General features: G+C 41.5%; 1 protein-coding gene across 1 annotated transcript in view; it reads right to left on the reverse strand.

Annotated features, from left to right (window-relative positions):
- Window positions 1-2,072: 2,072 nt before the first annotated feature.
- LOC106919638 (capping protein, Arp2/3 and myosin-I linker protein 3-like) overlaps window positions 2,073-17,351 on the reverse strand; it is a 41,957-nt gene continuing 26,678 nt past the window's right edge. The window contains exons 30-40 of the mRNA XM_088005180.1: window positions 15,461-15,527; window positions 15,156-15,343; window positions 14,787-14,866; window positions 8,834-9,007; window positions 7,220-7,412; window positions 6,457-7,132; window positions 5,176-5,270; window positions 4,821-4,947; window positions 3,511-3,582; window positions 2,906-3,013; window positions 2,073-2,658 (exon numbers count right to left, since the gene is read on the reverse strand). Coding sequence (XP_087861306.1) covers window positions 2,618-2,658; window positions 2,906-3,013; window positions 3,511-3,582; window positions 4,821-4,947; window positions 5,176-5,270; window positions 6,457-7,132; window positions 7,220-7,412; window positions 8,834-9,007; window positions 14,787-14,866; window positions 15,156-15,343; window positions 15,461-15,527 — 1,821 coding nt within the window. The 3' untranslated portion in view covers window positions 2,073-2,617. The remainder of the gene's footprint in view (window positions 2,659-2,905; window positions 3,014-3,510; window positions 3,583-4,820; window positions 4,948-5,175; window positions 5,271-6,456; window positions 7,133-7,219; window positions 7,413-8,833; window positions 9,008-14,786; window positions 14,867-15,155; window positions 15,344-15,460; window positions 15,528-17,351) is intronic.

Consider the following 17,351-nt stretch of genomic DNA (forward strand, 5'->3'; position numbering starts at 1 on the left):
TCTCTCTTGCTCCTCTCTTCCCTCTGCCTTTTATTATGTGATCATGTTGCTTGGTAACAAGCAGAAGAATGATGAGAGGAGTAGGATGTGTTCGGATGGCTCCTGTGCCATGTGACGTGTTCTCTCGCACCAGCTGCAAAGAACACAGGGCGATTTGGCCTCGAGAAACTGCAACATGGCACTTACTGGGTGTTTCGCTTCAGAGTTAAGGTGCGAATACGGAGGGAAAGAAAAATAAGTAAATGAAAATAAATGAATAAGATGCCTCCGGGTGCAGCTTGAACTTTGAAGTGCTCCATTTCTGGGTGTTTTTTTTCCCTCGTATTTGTTTTAGAACAAACAGAGACGAAGAGGAGTACAGGAAGTACGAAATCTAGTCTAATCGATTTACATTGCAACAGATATGTTGTTGTCCTTTAAAGTGGTTTCTGCATCAATAAATGTGAGGCATAGTAGTCGTTAAACTTCAAACCAGACGTCCACTGAGAGTGATATGAAGTCGTATCTGGTCAGGATGTCTGTGGTTTGAACTGAAGTCATAGTTTGAAGTGTTAAATAGTTTACGTTTTAATTACTTTTTTACGTACACGGAATCCAAAAAAAGTGAGATTTTAAGAGCACATGACTCTGTTTATTCATTAAAAAACATCTTTGACTCTAGAAAACCCGCCTTTTCCCTCTTTCTTTCATCAAACTGCAAACAAAGATTTCCTCTCTGCATATAACTCACATCTGACTCATAATAGCAAATCTTTTGAAAGAAAAAAAGGTCAGAACCTGGTTGCCGATGACAACCCGGTTCGGGTGTGTGTGTGTGTGTTTCAGTGATTGCCTCATATGTAGGGATCAGTCGCCCCCTGCTGTTTTCACATTCTTCTACTTGTAACCACACGTCGTTGCCATGCCAACCCGAGGGGGCATTTCTGAAGTCAAGCGGTAAATTTAGCAGCCACGTTGGGATCGTGGAAATCAAAACCAGGCGTCTGTGAGGTCGTTACCGTGGGACCCTGAAGCTGTTCTTGTCGCGTCCTGAGCTGTAATCTCTCTTTGCGATCACGGCCACTTCACTTGAAACAGTTTCCCGCTAATTAACCGCAATTATAATTCTGTTGCTTTTAATTACAGTTTCGTCGCAGTTGCGACCTCGTCGCCACTTGGGGGCGACAGAAACAAGCTCGAAAGCGAGCCAGTGAGGTTGGCATGTGAGGAGGAGGCAATGTCAGCGTTTTGATCTGATTTGCTACCGCTGTAGCCGACATTGGGGCGGTTTTAGTTTGAGGTTTTGTTCGCCATCAATTTCTAAGACCAACATTGATCTATTTGCTTTCCTCCTGTGCAATAAAAGGTTACAGACGAGTCAAGGACCTGTCGGCTGTCTGAACTTGGAGCTGAGAGATTTAAAACCAGGGATTGCTTTAAAGTCAAGGCCGGATCGCGTATTTATTACAGGCTGGCGTCAGAACAGAACCTGTTGGACCTTGAAGGCCTTCTGGTGAATTCTTCGTTTCTTTTCCAAAACTCCCCGATGGTTATGCCAGGTTAATAAATTCAAATTATGCATGGAGACCTTGAGTCAGTGCTTCCAGAAAGACAATCATATCGTTTACGTCCACTGTGAGAATATTGTGTGAGGTTGGAGTGGCGTCAGCTCAGATATAAATATGTGCATGTTCATTTAATATATTAGAATTTTGTTAATTTACATGTAAAAAATTGAATATATAAATTTACGTTTATATATATATATATATATATATATATATATATATATATATATATATATATATATATATATATATATATAATTATATCTTCAACCTGTAATATAGCACACTGGGAAAAAGGGACTGTGATACAATAATTATTCTTTATGCAGCTTATAACTGAAATGCACAAATGTTTTTAAATGGAAAATTTACAGTGTTTTTGGTGAAGAAAAACATAAAAATAATTACGACATAGTTATCTCAAGCATTTTCCTTCAAAAGAGTTGCCTTGTCTGTCTGCAGTTACTGTAAAATGTAACTCCTGTAGGGAGGAAGAAAATTAAAGCAATAAAATACAAATGCATGTAGAAGAAGTTCACCTTTTTTTATTCATGTATTATTGATAATGTGAGGGTGCTCATACATAATATTTATTTCTTCTATAAAATATATTACCTTTCCTGAAAGCAAAACTAGATAAAAATTGTCAGGTTTCATTTGATAAGAAGCAACTCATTTTCAAGTGTCAATCAAGGCAGTCAACTGGATCAGCGAATAAATGCATTGCAAATTCAAAAAATCCCCCCCCAAAAAAAGAAAAAAAGAAAAGAAAAACCACATTCTAATGAAGACACTTATCTTCTGGCTAAAAAAAAAAAAAAAAGCCACGACATTCGAGCGCTAAACCTGCTTTCCAGTGACAGACACGGTGACGATCGTTTACTTCTCTAAGGTAACGAATACTGTTTTCAAAAAGACTGCGGGTTCTGACGCGGGAAATAAAACGGGAGGCAGAGGGAGCGCTTCAGCAGAAACCACGGCGACGCTTTGTGATGTTGGTTGTCTTCCCTCCTAGGCCCTGCGCTCTTCGCCCTCCATTGCTGTCATGGCAACCCTGGGATTGTCAGCCGTCACACCAGCTCGCTGTGACCAGGTGCGGCGTTGAAGCTGTCTGCAAGGAACAAAAAAAAAAGATGCTGCGGAGGTGAGCTCAACTGGTACCCAGATACAAAAGCGTAAGTAACTTTGACTCACACTCCTACTCCGTTAGACACACCTACACACACACACACACACACACACACACACACACACACACACACACACACACACACACACACACACACACACACACACACACACACACACACACACACACACACACGCGTACACACAGATAAAAACAGAGAAACATGTACCAGACAAGTCCAGAGACTTGTTTCTGTTTTGTGGTAGTCTAGGTTTTTTCACGGGGGGTTTGCGATTTGGGGGCTTCTCAATGTTATTGGGGCTTTCTCTTTCAGAGCCTGAGATCAGTGAGGGACAGGAGACAAGTCAACAGTTAGAGAAAACACACTTTACACAAACAGCAACAACACACTGAGATATGCACCACCTCATCTCCAAAAGGACTGGCTGCTTTTTCAGGTTTCAGAGAAAGAAAACAAGCAAAGAAAAGGCCCTTCAAACTGCATTAGGATACAAAAGAAGGTTCAAGGAGACTTTTAGGTGAGCGTCGTCACTGCACCTGCATTCAGATGTAACTTTAGCTTGTAAAAAAACATAAATATGGTTGCTTTCTATGGGTTTTAGTTCACTTAAAAAGTTCACAGACAAATGAAAACTGTCTTCTAATTTACAAAATGGGGTAATGTAATATTCTAAAGAAACAAGAAAGAAAAACCTCAGCAAACTTTTTTTTTCTTTTCTACATGATAAAAATTTAAACGTCATATTTTTGGAGGTGAGGGACGATCACAGCTCTGTTACTTTTAATGAATAAACCCAGAGAACGATGTTGTACCTGCGTCACAGGACATCGCCTTTCTGTTCCTCTGCGGCTTCACGGGAGCCTGAGGTCTCAGTCCTTCGTCACCTGAGCAACACATGCAAACAGCTGCAATCAAAGCGCCGTCCTCCTTACGCGTGCCTTTCACATATAGGAGACCTCGCTCACACACACATTATTGTCGATTGAATTTTTTTTGTTCCACATTTTCTGCTATTTTTTTTTCCGACCTTGAATGCAGGGAGTGACTTAAAATTAAAGTGTTTCAGCCCGATTGCATTTGACATACTTGCTTTTGGTGATCCAGAGGTAGTTATTTATCACATTGTTGTTATTTGATTATTATTATCATTATTGTAACTTTTGAGTTTTAAATGTGTAATCTGGAGTATTTTTTTTTGTTGCTATGCTTCCTATCTTTGTCAGTTCTCCCTTGGGAAATAGGTTTTTAGTCGCAATACGACATTACAGATCAAATTAAGAGACAGTTGTCAGTTTTCAAAATCTGTATTTTTCATTTTTTTTGCAATAGGACAACCCAACGTAGCACTTTTTTTCAAACAAAAAGTGTTGTGTGCACTCAAACTCACTCCACTTTTACAGTGATTAGGGATGCAGCACAGTGTGAAAATTTAGTGACGATATCGATAACCGATACTATTATTGGCCGACAACCAACATTAACAGACTCTATTATGAGATCTAAGACAGGGGAGTCAAACTCATTTTCGTTTTGGGCCAAATCAAAATCATTAATGCTCTTAAAGGGCCGGTTGTACCAGAATGTATTGATAAAACCTGTTTAACAAACTGCTAAAATATCAATGAATTCTTAAAATTAAATAATATTATTGAACGTCTTTTCAGTCCCTCCAGGATTTTGTGATTATTTTGTGTGATTTTTTTTGCAATGAAAATCAAAGTGTTTGTGGTACTAATTTGGAAATATTTGCGCTTATTACAGTTAGTAAATGTGACTTTTTATTACTCGCTGAATAGATCATAGACTTTATAATCTGACATCAATTAAGGATGAGGCAGCTGTTTAGTACAAGTAAGAATGTTTTTGACAATTTTTGAGAAAAATATGCAATAAACTCCCAATTATTAGTGCACAAAAAATGCTGGAATTAGTTCATTTTGCATGAATTTCCACAAGAAACTGAAGTGACTGATTGATATAATTTGGCAGTAAACAGATAAACCCTCTGTTAGTCAGATTGCTCGTCGTAAGACCCGGTTTACAGGTGCTAATCTCTCTGTTCGGATACATTCAGACTGAATCCTGGCTTCTCTCTGCTAATCAGGATTTGTGGTGCGGGTACCTTGACTCGCTGCTCTGTCTGGCAGCCCATGGATTGGCTTGATGGAGGGAGGCGGCACCGGAGGAGGAGGTAAGTTCCTTTCATTAGCCGATTCTTTAGAAAAGGTCACGTAGGAGGAGGTCTTTGGCTGCGAGGCACAATTCAACAACGGCAATGAGAAAATCCGTTACCCTCCGGGAAAAGCTGTCATTTTAAAATCTAAACCTTGAATTGTGCTCATGGTGGAGCTCATTAACCACGAATCGCATTATTCATGTCTTATTTTCCAAAGTCACACGACATCAGAATGTGCAGAGTGGATATTCACCACAGAGTATGATACCGTTCAGCAGGTCAAACATTTTGTTTTCGTCACCTTTTCGGGAATGGGAGGTGGCTGACCCTCGGAATCTCGTCTTCTCTCTCTCCTCTCCATCTTCCCAGCATCCCTCTCTTCATCGCCTTCCTCCTCTGTGCCAAACGATCACAAGAGAAATTTGCTGTCATCGAAGCCAAACTCAAATCTGCTTTATGATCGCACCGACCGGGATCATTTTGTTCTGGGAATGATTTAAAAAAACATTACAGAACGTTTGGCTTGTGACATCCAAACTTAATGAGTGATTTATGTACAATAAGTTAGCAATAAGCTGGAATAAAACAAAATTTATGATTTTTGGCAGCAGAAAAATAGATGATTCTATTATTATGTCTGCTGGTGATGATCCAGTGGAATGAGAACAGGAAGTTAAAATTTCACAGCTTGTTTTGGATCATAAATTTAACTGGAAATCTCATATAAAATACATAAAGGAGAAGCCATGTAAAAGTACTGGACCACTAAATAAAGCAACAAAAAAAAAGTGTCATAACTGTCAACACTCCCAGGCGTTATATTATGAATTTGTTGTTCCATATCTGACGTTTTGCATAGGCACATATAAAACCATCACCAAACCTTTGCTTGTGACACTTTATATAAAATCATTTCATATAAATGAATGCCAGAAAACAGACTAATAAATTATTTATTCTATCAAAAATCTTGAAACTAAGAGATTTAGTTAAGTTATAAATGCTATTAACACTAGAAAGAGATTATTGCCAATTCATTTACAAACGTTTTTGGTCTTAAGTTTAAAAGAAATTTAAGCTTAAGAAAGAGGCTTGAAGTTGGGCCTCTGTCTCTTTAAGAAACTCCTGCTTTTTGTGAAACTCCGCCTTCAGGAAGTCATCACAACATGGTTCCTCTATTAACCCTTTAGCAACGTTTTCACCAGCGTTGCATTGAGAAGTGGCTCCTATGAAGATCTCAGCAGATGCTCAGTTCCACCAGGAGTTTGTTAATTGCTGCTGCTAGTCTGAAGGAGCCGAGTCACGGCGGCGTGAGAGACTGCTGCTGTGAGGTGGAAGGTTGGAAACTGCAGCTCCGAGGAGGCGCTGCACCTCAAAGGCGGGGCTAGGTCCCACCAAGCGTTGTGCACAGCTGAATGGTTGCCATGGGAGATTAAAGGATTTCTCAAACATGCATGAAAGAATGAAAGCAACACTTCAGTTATGTTTTTAATTAGGGATTATAACATTGTGAAGCTCAAAAAAGTGGACTTTACATATCACTGCCTTAAATCGAGTGAATAAACCGATTGATTGATTGTACCTGGCAGGGCGTCTGAACTCTCCCTCCTGTGTCTCGGCCGCAGTCGGGTCACATTGGGTTTGCTGCTCTGCGGTGGGGGTTCTGGTTTCCGGCCTCCCCCTGCCTCTCCGCTGCTCCTCCACCCATCTGCGGGACCCCCTCCGTCTCCCTGCAGGTCCTGGGGATGCCACTCGATGGCTGCTGCCTCTGTGCTACTCTTCAACAGGTCGCCCCCCTCCTGTTTGGGCGACGGCGTCCTTTCTGATGGGTACGGAGGCAGCGGCCTTTGAGCCAAATGAAGCGCCTGGACTTGTCTGTCCTGCTTTCGCCCCGTCCACTGACTGTCCACCTGTAAGTCCACGGGTCTGCTCTCAGACCACGACCTTTCAATCTGCCTGCCGCCCAGCCACTGCCTCTCTATTTTCCTGTCAATCTGCCGCTGGGTGTGCCTGTCGACGGTCCACTGCCTCTCCACGGGCCTGCTCTCGGTCCAGTACCTGTCGCTTTGTCTGTCGGACGCCCTCAGCTCTCCGGGGTTCCTCTCGTCGAAGCGCTGCCTCTCTGACGGTGTCTCACCCGGCCGGCTCTCGATCATCCAGTCCGCTTCCGCCTCCAGCACTTCTGTCCGCTGTTTGTCGTCCACCCAGTACTTATCCATCTCCACTGGCTGCTCGAACACGGCGTCCATTTCAGGGATCTGTCAAAACACAAGACAAAGAGGCGAAACAGACTGAGCGCGGTGAAAGCATGAGCAACCAGAGTGAGAGGAAGGGGTGCGCGATACCTCTCGGGGAGAGTAGAAGGGGTGTTTTCCTCCCCCCACGCCTGGGTGAGGGATCCCCGGCACCGGTGGTGGACCCAGGATAAGAGCGCCTTTTCCCTGTTGATCATTCATTTTCCCGTCGGCCCCGTCGCTGGGAGACTTGGCGGCCGGCCGTGGAGCTTGGAGGAGTGTGTATACATTCTCCATTGCTGTCCTAAAAGAGAGCGCGTACACCGTACATAAAACCTGAGCAGATGAAACTACGAAGCGTCGCAAAAGTGTTTGCTCGTTCATTCTAACATGTTCTGTTCCAGGATAGATCTGTATTTAGCTCATTACGTCCCATCAGCTCTGAGCAGCTTCCCTGAACAGCTTTCCCAGAACATGATGCTGCCACTACCATGCTGCACAGTGTAGAGTGCATAAGAGGGAGGAGTATTATGTAAAATCAAGTTTTTTGAGTTTTGTATCATGTTATGATATTATTCTATCATCAAAAACATGACTGGAGTGCTGCTTTGATTTTTCATGCATGTCTGGGAAACCCTTAAATCTCCTGTGGCAACCATTCGGGAAGCGTAAACGATTGGTCTCACAAAGCTCCGCCTATTTCAATGCAGCTCCTCCAGACTAGCGGCAGCAACGATCATCAAATCCCTGCTGATCTCATCATAGGAACTACTTCCCAGTCCTATGCTCTGAAGAATGTTTGTAAACGGCTTAATGGAGGAACGTTGTGGTGATGATGAGCTGAAGGCAGAACAGGAGCTTCTTAAAGAAACAGAGGCCCAAATACAAAGCGTCAAATTGCAAAGTCAAATTTTGTTCATGTTTGACACACACAGCATTTTTATAACAACTGAAAATAACATAGTTAATTTATTGTGCTGTAAAAGAGCACTGTGAGTCTTAAAAATACAGGATAATATGTAATAATGTCCTCAATGTATGAATACTGATTAGGATACAAACAGCATAATTAAGAGGTATCATTATTCCTGATAAAGATCTGAGTTTTTCTTGCCTAATCTGCGCCTAAGGAGAAGTGAGGCCATTTCTAACTACTTAGCTGACTTTTGAATCCAAAACGGAGCCACCAGCTGTCATCCACACCTGTGCAAACACTGTGACATCAGCCTGCTGCTGCACTGGCAGCTCTCAGTGAGTCCTTAAGTCAACACAGGAAACATGGAGATTCAGAGCAGCGTTTGTTAAGAATTTATCAGCTCAGAGCAGCGGATTTTCACAGAGAAAACCGAAAAGAGCTGACCACTAGAAACTCTGAGCCTGTGGTTCAATAAAATGCTTTGGAAAAAGTATTTATACCCCTTGAACCTATCGTGTGGTGTTACAGCCACAAACTTTAATCCAAATTTTTATTATTATTTTTTGTCAAAGACTAACAAAAAGTTGTGCATAGATATGAAGTGACAGGAAAATTAAATATAGTTCCCCCATTATTTTTAGACATTTAAAAGCTCTGATACCTTGAAGCAAAATCTGTTGCAACTTATTGTCTTCAGAAGTTGCTTGATTAGTAAGACCTTAAATGTTTGGTGCATAACTAAGGGACATAGTGGGATGCCATTCCTACTGGATAAAGTCTTTTTTATGTGTCTGTGGAAAACGTCTCACCCTGTGGGCGCCGTAGCAACTGTGTGGCACCCATCTCCGTAGACCTCCACCTCCGACTCCGGCCCCTGATTGGACAGGGTCTGGCTGCGGTTCTTACGGAAGCCAAAGATGGCCAGCATGTTCCTCCTTTTCTTCCTCCTCAGAGAGTGTGCTTTATGCAGGGAGGAAAGCTGACTGAAAGTGGGGAGAAAGGCTGCATGTCACACACTCTCACACACACAGTCCAGTTCAACACAGTCATCCTGTCGGTTCACACACGAGCCCCTTCTGTTAAGATGTTACCGAATTCATCATGGCCATCTGGGTCGCCTGTTTGTCTGCTCTGCTGCTGCAGTAGGGGTGTTGCTAGGATACGTGTCTTAAGGACACAACAATAATGGCTTTATATATGTATGGTTTTATATACATATACATATATTATATATATATATATATATATATATGTATATATATATATATATATATATATGTTAATAATTTTCATTGTAGCAATTTTTTCTAGAAAAATAAATTATATTTTTTTAAGTAAAGTCACACTTAAATCACAACCATATTTGTCTTAATTTAGTTCTTCTTTTTGTGACAATACAAAATTTTTTATGAGACTATCATAGCAAAACAGAGCGTCTTCAGTCAGAGGCTGCTTCAAATTTGCTCTAACACAGACTGCTACAGGAGATCCTTCCTTGCCACACCCATCAGCGTCTATAATAACTCTTTGAAGAATCTATAACGTTTAATTTCCCTTTGGGATGATTTTTGAATTTGAACAATAGTTGTGGATTTGAATCAGAAACAATTACCAAAATACTTTATAGAAGCCTTTTGAAAAAGATAAATACTAAAAGAAAAGAAGAAGAAATTGTTTCTGATTTAAATACTCCAGCTTGAAAGCAAAACTTTCTACTGGTGCTCAAAAACGTTTTTTTTTTTTCTTCTTTTTTTTTGCCGAAATCTCATGTGAGCCGGAACATTTGAACAAACCACAACCAATTTTCATTCATTTATTTCAAACTGGTAGCATGAAATACCTCATCGGACAAGAAAATTGAAGCCAACCTCATCAGCAAAACAACACGTGGGTCGCTAGGCTACCCTCGCAGCTGATTATCAGTCAAGCTATCCAGTCTGGGGAGTTTAGTTGCCAGGTGACACCAACGGTCTGTAACATCACATTGTTTACCCTGAGCCGCCCAACAAACCTCGAAAACTGTATTTTATTTTACACAAAGCACAAAATCAAAGGAGAAATCATGCAAGGTTACCTTTCCTATTCAGGTCTATCTACTATATCTTGCCTTTTATTGAACAAATACAGCAGGACGTTCTGGTCTCTAAATGATTGCATTGCTATAAATCTATTCTGCTTTTTATTTCTCTGGTCCTCTACATAAATATACTGCACAGTTACTGCCTGTGATTTTAAAAGGTTATTATTCCTAAAGTTCCTTTTCTGCTCTACTGTGCTCATGGCTTCAAGTCCCTCTAATGCAGGGGTGCCCAGAGTCGGTGCTCGAGGGCCGGCATCCTGCATGTTTCATTTCTCTCCCTGCTGGTAGTAACAACCTTTCCAGCTTGTCAATGTTCTTCGTAGGCCTCTAATGAGCCATCATCTGATCCAGGTGCGTTAAACCAGGGAGAGAACTAAAACATGCAGGATGCCGGCCCTCGAGGACCCACTTTGGACACCACTGGTTTAATGGTAAGCAAGTGAGGGTTCTGGAGTAAGCACAGAATTTCCTGATGAGTGGATCAGCGCTATTTCTTTTTATTTGCAATAAAAGAAAACAAAGTTAGCAGGTTGGAAAGTCAGCATGGAACCTGATCAAGCTCAGTTCCTCAATGCTTTAGGTGGGTACGGCTTTTTGGAAAGTACGGTTGTTCAGAGTTCTGCCTGTTTAACTGGCACTCTAGCAGAACAAATGATAATACTCTGTATGAGGGGCCGTTTAGGACAAAATTTACGTTTTGTCTCTCACACACTACCAAAAAGTCTCGCATACTCCAAAAAAGTAGCCTCGCATACTCAAAAAAATTACGTTTTGTCTCTCACACACTACCAAAAAGTCTCGCATACTCCAAAAAAGTTGCCTCGCATACTCAAAAAAATTACGTTTTGTCTCTCACACACTACCAAAAAGTCTCGCATACTCCAAAAAAGTAGCCTCGCATACTCAAAAAAATTACGTTTCGTCTCTCACACACTACCAGAAACTCTCGCATACTCCAAAAAAGTTGCCTCGCATACTCAAAAAAATTACGTTTTGTCTCTCACACACTACCAAAAAGTCTCGCATACTCCAAAAAAGTAGCCTCGCATACTCAAAAAAATTACGTTTCGTCTCTCACACACTACCAGAAACTCTCGCACACTCCAAAAATTACGTTTTGTCTCTCACACACTACCAGAAACTCTCGCACACTCCAAAAAAATAGCCACGCACACTAAAAAAATACTAAAATGTCACACACACAAACGTTAACTGTCTCGCACACATACACTAACAGCTCGCACATTCACAAACGTTAACTGTCTCGCACACATACACTACTAACAGCTCGCACATTCACAAACGTTAACTGTCTCGCACACATACACTACTAACAGCTCGCACATTCACAAACGTTAACTGTCTCGCACACATACACTAACAGCTCGCACATTCACAAACGTTAACTGTCTCGCACACATACACTGCTACCAGCTCGCACATTCACAAACGTTAACTGTCTCGCTCACATACACTAACAGCTCGCACATTCACAAACGTTAACTTTCTCGCACACATACACTAACAGCTCGCACATTCACAAACGTTAACTGTCTCGCTCACATACACTAACAGCTCGCACATTCACAAACGTTAACTTTCTCGCACACATACACTAACAGCTCGCACATTCACAAACGTTAACTGTCTCGCTCACATACACTGCTACCAGCTCGCACACACACACACACACACACACACACACACACACACACACACACACACACACACACACACACACACAGACGTTTATCTCTCACATACACAAGACTAAAGTTGAACACACACACACAGTACTAAGACTCGTTTTTTGAATGTGTGAGAGCGAGACTTTTTTTGAATGTGTGAGAGCGAAACTCTTTTTGAATGTGTGAGAGCGAGACTTTTTTGAATGTGTGAGAGTTGTCACGGAAGAGGCGGGGCATAATTTTTGGATCAAACTGCGCATGCGTAGATCCTAAACCTTAAGTTTCGATTGTTGACTCACTGTATGTTCTATTACTTAGTATATTTGTGCTATATATATTTTAAATATATATAGAACGTTTAATTTTCTTGTAGATTAAATGTGCTATAGAAATAAATGAATTTGATTGATTGATTAAAAATAGCAAAATTGCTGTAGTACAATCTGTCCACTGGGTGCCAGCATTACAGGAATTATTAAGAGGTCTTGTGAGAAATTCTGTTCCCCCGTGAAAATCTGTTCCCCCTGTGACGGGAGCGCGCATTGCAGCCAGAGACGTGGATCCGGTGAATCTGACCATTTTCACGGCGCTTCTGATCGATTTCTCGGTAAAAACTACTCATATGATCATATCAATGTGTAACTTTCAGTTTAATCGGCAGCTATCAAAATAAAAATACATACATAAATAAACGAGGTCCGGTGTGGAGGTCTTTTTTCGCTGTTTTGTGTTATTTTGAAAGCGAAGAAAATCGATCTTTTTTCAGCTTTTGTCTCGTAAGCCTGACAAATAAAAGTCAGTCAACAAACACAGGTTCCCAACACATAGTGTGCATTTATAATTTTTCATTTCTGATGAAGGAGGAAGGAGATTAATATACCTGCAAGATCTTTTACTTTGTTTTCAAAATATTTGCACTATGTTTGACATTTGTCCTTAACATAGTTTAATATAAGGTAGCTATTGAAAGATAGTTTCAATATATTTATATATATTTAAAAACACAAATATACTAAGTAATACAACATACAGTGAGTCAAAAATGGAAAATTATAGTTTAGGATCTACGCATGCGCAGTTTGATCCAAAAATTATGCCCCGCCTCTTCCGTGACAACTCTCACACATTCAAAAAAAGTCTCGCTCTCACACATTCAAAAAGAGTTTCGCTCTCACACATTCAAAAAACGAGTCTTAGTACTGTGTGTTCAACTTTAGTCTTGTGTATGTGAGAGATAAACGTCTGTGTGTGTGCGAGCTGGTAGCAGTGTATGTGTGCGAGACAGTTAACGTTTGTGAATGTGCGAGCTGTTAGTGTATGTGTGCGAGACAGTTAACGTTTGTGAATGTGCGAGCTGTTAGTGTATGTGTGCGAGACAGTTAACGTTTGTGAATGTGCGAGCTGTTAGTGTATGTGTGCGAGACAGTTAACGTTTGTGAATGTGCGAGCTGTTAGTGTATGTGTGCGAGACAGTTAACGTTTGTGAATGTGCGAGCTGTTAGTGTATGTGTGCGAGACAGTTAACGTTTGTGAATGTGCGAGCTGTTAGTGTATGTGAGCGAGACAGTTAACGTTTGTGAATGTGCGAGCTGTTAGTGTATGTGAGCGAGACAGTTAACGTTTGTGAATGTGCGAGCTGTTAGTAGTGTATGTGTGCGAGAAAGTTAACGTTTGTGTGTGTGTGACATTTTAGTATTTTTTTTAGTGTGCGTGGCTATTTTTTTGGAGTGTGCGAGAGTTTCTGGTAGTGTGTGAGAGACGAAACGTAATTTTTTGGAGTATGCGAGGCAACTTTTTTGGAGTGTGCGAGAGTTTCTGGTAGTGTGTGAGAGACAAAACGTAATTTTTTTGAGTATGCGAGGCTACTTTTTTTGAGTGTGCGAGAGTTTCTGGTAGTGTGTGAGAGACAAAACGTAATTTTTGGAGTGTGCGAGAGTTTCTGGTAGTGTGTGAGAGACGAAACGTAATTTTTTTGAGTATGCGAGGCAACTTTTTTGGAGTGTGCGAGAGTTTCTGGTAGTGTGTGAGAGACGAAACGTAATTTTTTTGAGTATGCGAGGCTACTTTTTTTGAGTGTGCGAGAGTTTCTGGTAGTGTGTGAGAGACGAAACGTAATTTTTTTGAGTATGCGAGGCAACTTTTTTGGAGTATGCGAGAGTTTCTGGTAGTGTGTGAGAGACGAAACGTAATTTTTTTGAGTATGCGAGGCAACTTTTTTTGAGTATGCGAGACTTTTTGGTAGTGTGTGAGAGACAAAACGTAAATTTTGTCCTAAACGGCCCCTCATAACTCTGTGCAATTGACACATTACATAAAAAAGTTGTTTTTTCCATCTTAACTTTGGTCACATCACCTCAATATGTCTGTAACTCATTGTATCCACTCCTCATATGCAGGCGGCAAAAGGACTGCAAAGAATAAATAAATCAAGTTTTCCTTCGGGAACTAGGCAAGAGAAGTGGTGTTAGCTTCACTCCACTGGTTCTCATCTGTTACAGGATCGATTCCTAGCCGTCTGCCCACGTCTTATCTCCAAGATCCGCTACATCACCAAGTTTTATCAACAGCACAATCATCGAAAAGCAGCCAGCAGCTTCTAGATGATGCAGTTAAGCTAAAAAACAGAGGCGATCAGGGCCTTGGTGCTCCTTTAGACTGGTTGGTTTTTCCTTAGGAGAAATGTTAACTTTTTCTTCTATTATTTTTATATCCTCGCATTATTTTATTATTTATTTCAGAAATTATTTTTCTACCTTCTCAGTTAACTTTATTTATTGCTACATAATGTCCAATCTAATGGACTCCTCAAGCAATTCAAAAGAGCTCATTCATTTTTAATGTGTTGCGAAACGTCGAAAGTGGAAATAAAATCTACGAAGCGGCAGCAGTAGCTTGTGGAAAACCGAATGTGCAGGCTAAGCTTGTAAGGTGTGTGGCCATTTTGTTAGTGGAGGTTCCACGGCGGGGGGTGGGAAACATCAAAGCGTCCCTTACCTGTCAGGTAAAACTCTTTTTGTATAAAAATCTGGGAGTCCGTCATCCAGAGGGCTTGTTCCTCCGTTTTCACTGCAGTGCTGGGCACAGACACACACCCACACACACACACACACACACACACACACACGCACGCACACGCACACACACACACTCCCCTCAGAGAGGCTAGTTCTGGTGGGTTCGTTTGTAAAAGTTATGTACGCAGTAAAACAAATGCAGTGCACTGGATATAGATATAGATGACGTAATCCATTCGATAGATTGTATTTGACAAAGACAGAAGTCGAAATGCCAGGAAACATTAGTTAAATACAGAGCTTGAAAAGAAATGGAAAATTTAATGGCGATGAAAAGATTTGTCCCTACTGTTTCCGCGGTGATGTGTCCTCCCCGGTGCCTCCGGGGAGGCCTCGGCCGAACGCGCGTCACGTGGTGCAGCGGCAGACCCTGCGTGGGCAGCTCCGACAGGCCTTCCCAGGACGCCGAGTGGGACAGCGGCGATGAGTACGACGGCACAGAGGGAGGCGGAGAGGAGCTGGAGTCGTCACACAAGCCTGTCGGTGGCGACACGGAGGGCAGGAGATGCAACGAGGAGATGTTCAAACCCGGAGTCAAAGACGCGATGCACGCCGAGCTCGATGGGGGGGAAATATAAGTGGGTGAGTACTCACTCAGCCTGGTGGAGACAGGTCGTATTCTCCTCGTTCTGGAGCTGCGCTTCTTAATGGCAATCGTGTCCTGGGAGGATGAAAAGCAGACAGAGAGAGAAGGGGGAAGATCCTGTCATCCTCTGGGTAAACAAAGCAAGGCACCGGATAAAGCCTCCTTGAGAGAGAGAACATGCAAGAATGATTCGGATATATAAAAAGCAAATGAACAAACAAACAGCTGGATCAATGAATAATCCACTCCTGACATGTTGGAGGAAGGGTAGAAATAAAAAAGATCTCTAAGCAACTCTGAAGACCTGCGAGATCTAAAAATGTGGTTAAAAAGTTATGGTAGAATGAACAAGGAGTTTTCTGACACCGTGGAGAGCATGTCAGCTGTGAGAGCAAAGTACAGAAACCCAAAAGGTCCAAAAATAAACAGCATATTTTAAAAGACATTTTATTGATCTCCTTGACATGACAATCTGCTACAATGCTTTCAAATGCTTCACATCCCATCACACTAGCGCACACCATTTGCGAACCGTCTTTCAATAGCATAAAAAGACAGATTTTAGTAAATATTATATTTATGCATCAGACATACGTGCACACACAAGCTTATCTTATTAATTGTCGCAACAATGACCCTGTAATAACGTAGTCGATGACTTATCTTATGCTACACTACGCAGATGCTGCGCCTGCAGATTGACTTACCTCAGCATGCTGAATGCTCGGGCTCCAACTGACCCACTTTGATTAACTTTCTGATTAATTCAGCTAATGACTGTGCATAAGGCACTCAAGTTTTCAATTTCAACCTTTCCAGACACGACAACACACACGGCTCACAGCACGGCTGAAGCTTTTCCCAATGAGATGCTTGGAATGGAAGTGTTTACGTTTAGAGCAAATACAATACTTTAAATTCCTGACAGGTTCAGGAGAGAGACACTGAGACGAGTAGTGCATGACCAGACTAAACGGAAACTGAAAGGAAAAATGAGAAAAAAACAACAAAAAACCTCCTGTTTGATTCTTGAGAGGCCCCCTAGGTTTGAACTGCTGTCTTATTAATGCAAACCCGCTCTCCTCCTGTGTCAGCAGACATTTATGATTCGTTCTTTATCAGATTGAGCACATACGTCCTCCATTACAGCCATTCTGATTTAATTCAGACAGTATTAAAACGTTCTTCTTTAGAGATAAGTTTAAAAAGCAAGTCTAAAAGTGGTTAAAGTACTTACCTTGTTATCTGAGAGCCATAATGGTAACTTGGACCTTTTTCACTGGAGAAAGTCAAGCTAGCTCAGCCTAAAAATAGTACTTTGTGACTCAAACTTTGGTGACAAATATTGTTGTTTTCTCCACGTTGAGGTTATTCGATCTGACTGCTAAAGCTAACTCAACAGAGCTGCGATTCAAACATAAACCATCAATTAATGAATAAAGCACAAACAGCAAAAAGCCGGGAGTTGATGTGAAACCCATAAACAATTTTCAAAATCACAACCCTGCTGTCTGGGCAGATTACATTTGTAGGAACCAGTCTGAGTATGAACCAGAGAAATTTAAAAAACAAGACGAACGTATTCAGCTGCAGTGAACACCAGGAGCTTAGCACACAAGTGTTTAATATTTAGCCTGCTGCGTTTCATGTATGCACACAGCCCGACTCTTTGATGTCAGTGTGGCAAGTTGTTAGAAATAACAGGCCTCTTAAATGCTACGTTTCAATCACTCCAATCAGCGCAAGCTCCTAAAGGCCAAGAAACAATCGAATTGACAACGCATCATCAATTCAAGTGTTGTTAAACTGTTTCCAGCGGAGGAGCTGGGCCCTCTCAGCGTTTCTGACCTTTAGCTGCGGCGGTCCTGTCAGGAAAGTGGGAATAATAATTCAGATGCT

The sequence above is a fragment of the Poecilia mexicana genome, unplaced genomic scaffold, assembly GCF_051168715.1.
Source record: "Poecilia mexicana isolate PSO_F unplaced genomic scaffold, ASM5116871v1 scaffold_4, whole genome shotgun sequence".
In the NCBI taxonomy this organism is placed as follows: Eukaryota; Metazoa; Chordata; class Actinopteri; order Cyprinodontiformes; family Poeciliidae; genus Poecilia; species Poecilia mexicana.